Source organism: Palaemon carinicauda, chromosome 20 (genome assembly GCF_036898095.1).
Source record: "Palaemon carinicauda isolate YSFRI2023 chromosome 20, ASM3689809v2, whole genome shotgun sequence".
NCBI classification, from domain to species: Eukaryota; Metazoa; Arthropoda; class Malacostraca; order Decapoda; family Palaemonidae; genus Palaemon; species Palaemon carinicauda.
Window position 1 is genome coordinate 112,956,747 of NC_090744.1, and position 2,500 is coordinate 112,959,246.

The 2,500-nt window shown below is 24.0% G+C and overlaps 2 protein-coding genes across 2 annotated transcripts in view; one reads left to right on the forward strand and one right to left on the reverse strand.

The window, feature by feature from the left end:
* The first annotated feature begins 876 nt into the window (after window positions 1–876).
* LOC137614386 (troponin C, isotype gamma-like) overlaps window positions 877–2,500 on the forward strand; it is a 214,454-nt gene continuing 212,830 nt past the window's right edge. Inside the window, exon 1 of the mRNA XM_068344177.1 lies at window positions 877–883. Within this exon, the coding sequence (XP_068200278.1) occupies window positions 882–883 (2 nt within the window). The 5' untranslated portion in view covers window positions 877–881. The remainder of the gene's footprint in view (window positions 884–2,500) is intronic.
* LOC137659609 (uncharacterized) overlaps window positions 2,212–2,500 on the reverse strand; it is a 15,738-nt gene continuing 15,449 nt past the window's right edge. Inside the window, exon 7 of the mRNA XM_068394454.1 lies at window positions 2,212–2,500. This exon is cut by the window's right edge and continues 121 nt beyond it. Coding sequence (XP_068250555.1) covers window positions 2,335–2,500 — 166 coding nt within the window. The 3' untranslated portion in view covers window positions 2,212–2,334.

The window sequence follows — 2,500 nt, forward strand, 5'->3', positions numbered from 1 at the left end:
GATCGAAATTAAGTAACTAATATTTTCAAATTTTCTTTCACTTATAGTCAGGTATACTCGTATATATAAACTGTTCATTAGTGATGTATTCATTTGCTGTACATGCATGCGTATATACATACATACATGGATACGTGTATATAAATTTATATATGTATATATATGTATACATATTTAAACTATATATATATATATATATATATATATATATATATATATATATATATATATATGTATGTATATTCATTCAAACTATATATATATATATATATATATATATATATATATATATATATATATATATATATGTATATATATATGTATATATATAAATGTGTATATATACACACATATATATATATATATATATATATATATATATATATATATATATATATATATATATATATATATATATATATGCAGTATATACATATACATATGTATATATATGTATATATATAATGACAATGAAAACTATACAATGTTACATGATTCAACTACATGAAAATGAAATACGGTGTCTTGATATGCTTTGCATTTTGTGCATTTCAAAAAAAAAAAAAAAAAAAATACTTAATAAATCAATACATAGATATGTAGCTCCACACTTAACATGGCAAATGGCGTTTATTCTTAACAGTTTAATAAGCTCATTATTATAGTTTACATACTTAAAATTCTTTACGTCATTTATATACACCATTTTTAACACATTGATTATTGATATTTATATATCATGTCGTTTTTAACTGTCTCTTCGTCATTCAGTGATATTTTTATAAATATTTTTTTTAGATGAAGAAAATCATATTATTTTTAAAATTTTGTAAATAATTTTTCACAATTTTCAATATATTGATTATTGATATTTATATATCATGTCGTTTTTAACTGTCTATTCGTCATTCAGTTACATTTTTATAAATATTTTTTTTCTAGATGATTAAAATAATATTAGTTTTAAAAATTAAATTATTCATTTATCTTCGACTTCATTTTCCTTTGGAAAGTTTAAAATATTACGGTTTTATTTTTCATAAATTACATTTTATCTCATTTCAGATCTTCATTTTTTTTATAAATTATATAAAAGACTTTATTACTATAAATTACTATCTGGGATTTTCAAGTCAATTACCATAATTTTCGTGACACCAGTTCATGATATTCAATAAAAAATAAGTTTATCAGTTATCATCAGTGTTCATTGAAATATATTTAGTTTTCTTAATCAACAGTAACCGCTATTTAAGCTGAAAATATCGGTGGAATAATGTATTTTAATATAAGAATGAAAATAAATCACCTTTTTTCATATAAAATTGTTCATTGTAAAATTAATAACTTTTTTCCATATAACATTTTTTATTGAAAAGAAATATTTTTTTTTTCATATAACATTGTTCATAAAAAATAAATCACAATTTCTCATAAAACATTGTTCATTTAAAGTAAAACACAATTTCTCATAAATCAATGTCCATTAAAAAGAAATAGATTAATTTCATATAAGACTGTTTATCGAAAATAAAAGTTTCTCATATAATACTGTCCATTTAAAAGTAATACCTTTTATAATATCACTGTTCATTAAAAATAAATCACAATTTCTCATATAATACTGTTCATTTAAAAGAATTCCCCTTTTTACAACACTGTCCATTTAAAGGAAATCCCCCTTTTACAATACTGTCCATTTAAAGTAAATCACAACACTGTCCATTAGAAATAAATCTCACTTTCTCATATAACACTGTCCATTAGAAATAAATAACAATTTCTCATATAAGACTGTGGATTTAAAGTAAATCATAATTTCCCATAAACCACTGTTCATTACAAGGAAATCACAAATTCTCATATAACACTGTCCATTAGAAATAAATCACAATTTCTCATATAACACTGTCCATTACTAAGAAATCACATTTCTCATACAACATTGTTCATTAGAAATAAATCACGATTTCTCATATAACTCTGTCCATTTACAGTAAATCACAATTTCCTCAAAAACAACTGTTCATTAGAAATAAATAACAATTCCTCATATAAGACTGCATTTAAATCAAATCACAATTTCTCATATAACACTGTCCATTTAAAGTAAATCATAATTTCTTATATAACATTGTCAATATAAAGTAAATCACAATTTCTTCAAAACCACTGTTCATTACTAAGAAATCACAATTTCTCATATAACACTATCCATTTAAAGTAAATCACAATTTCCTCAAAAACAACTGTTCATTAAAAAGAAATCACAACTTATCCTGAAGCAAAAAAAAATCGCATCTTCAAAACACCCAAGACCCTCAAATCCGCTCTTCACGGGCGATGCAACCTCGGCGCAGTCCTGTGCCTCCAATAGATGTCGCCAGCTCTCCAGTTCTCCAGCTTGGCCGAATTCAGCTCCACTCCAGTCTTGGAGATGTAAGCGTGATAGCCCCTACTCGTCAGCCACTGGACCATCTGCTGTAGGTGTTGCAGCCGG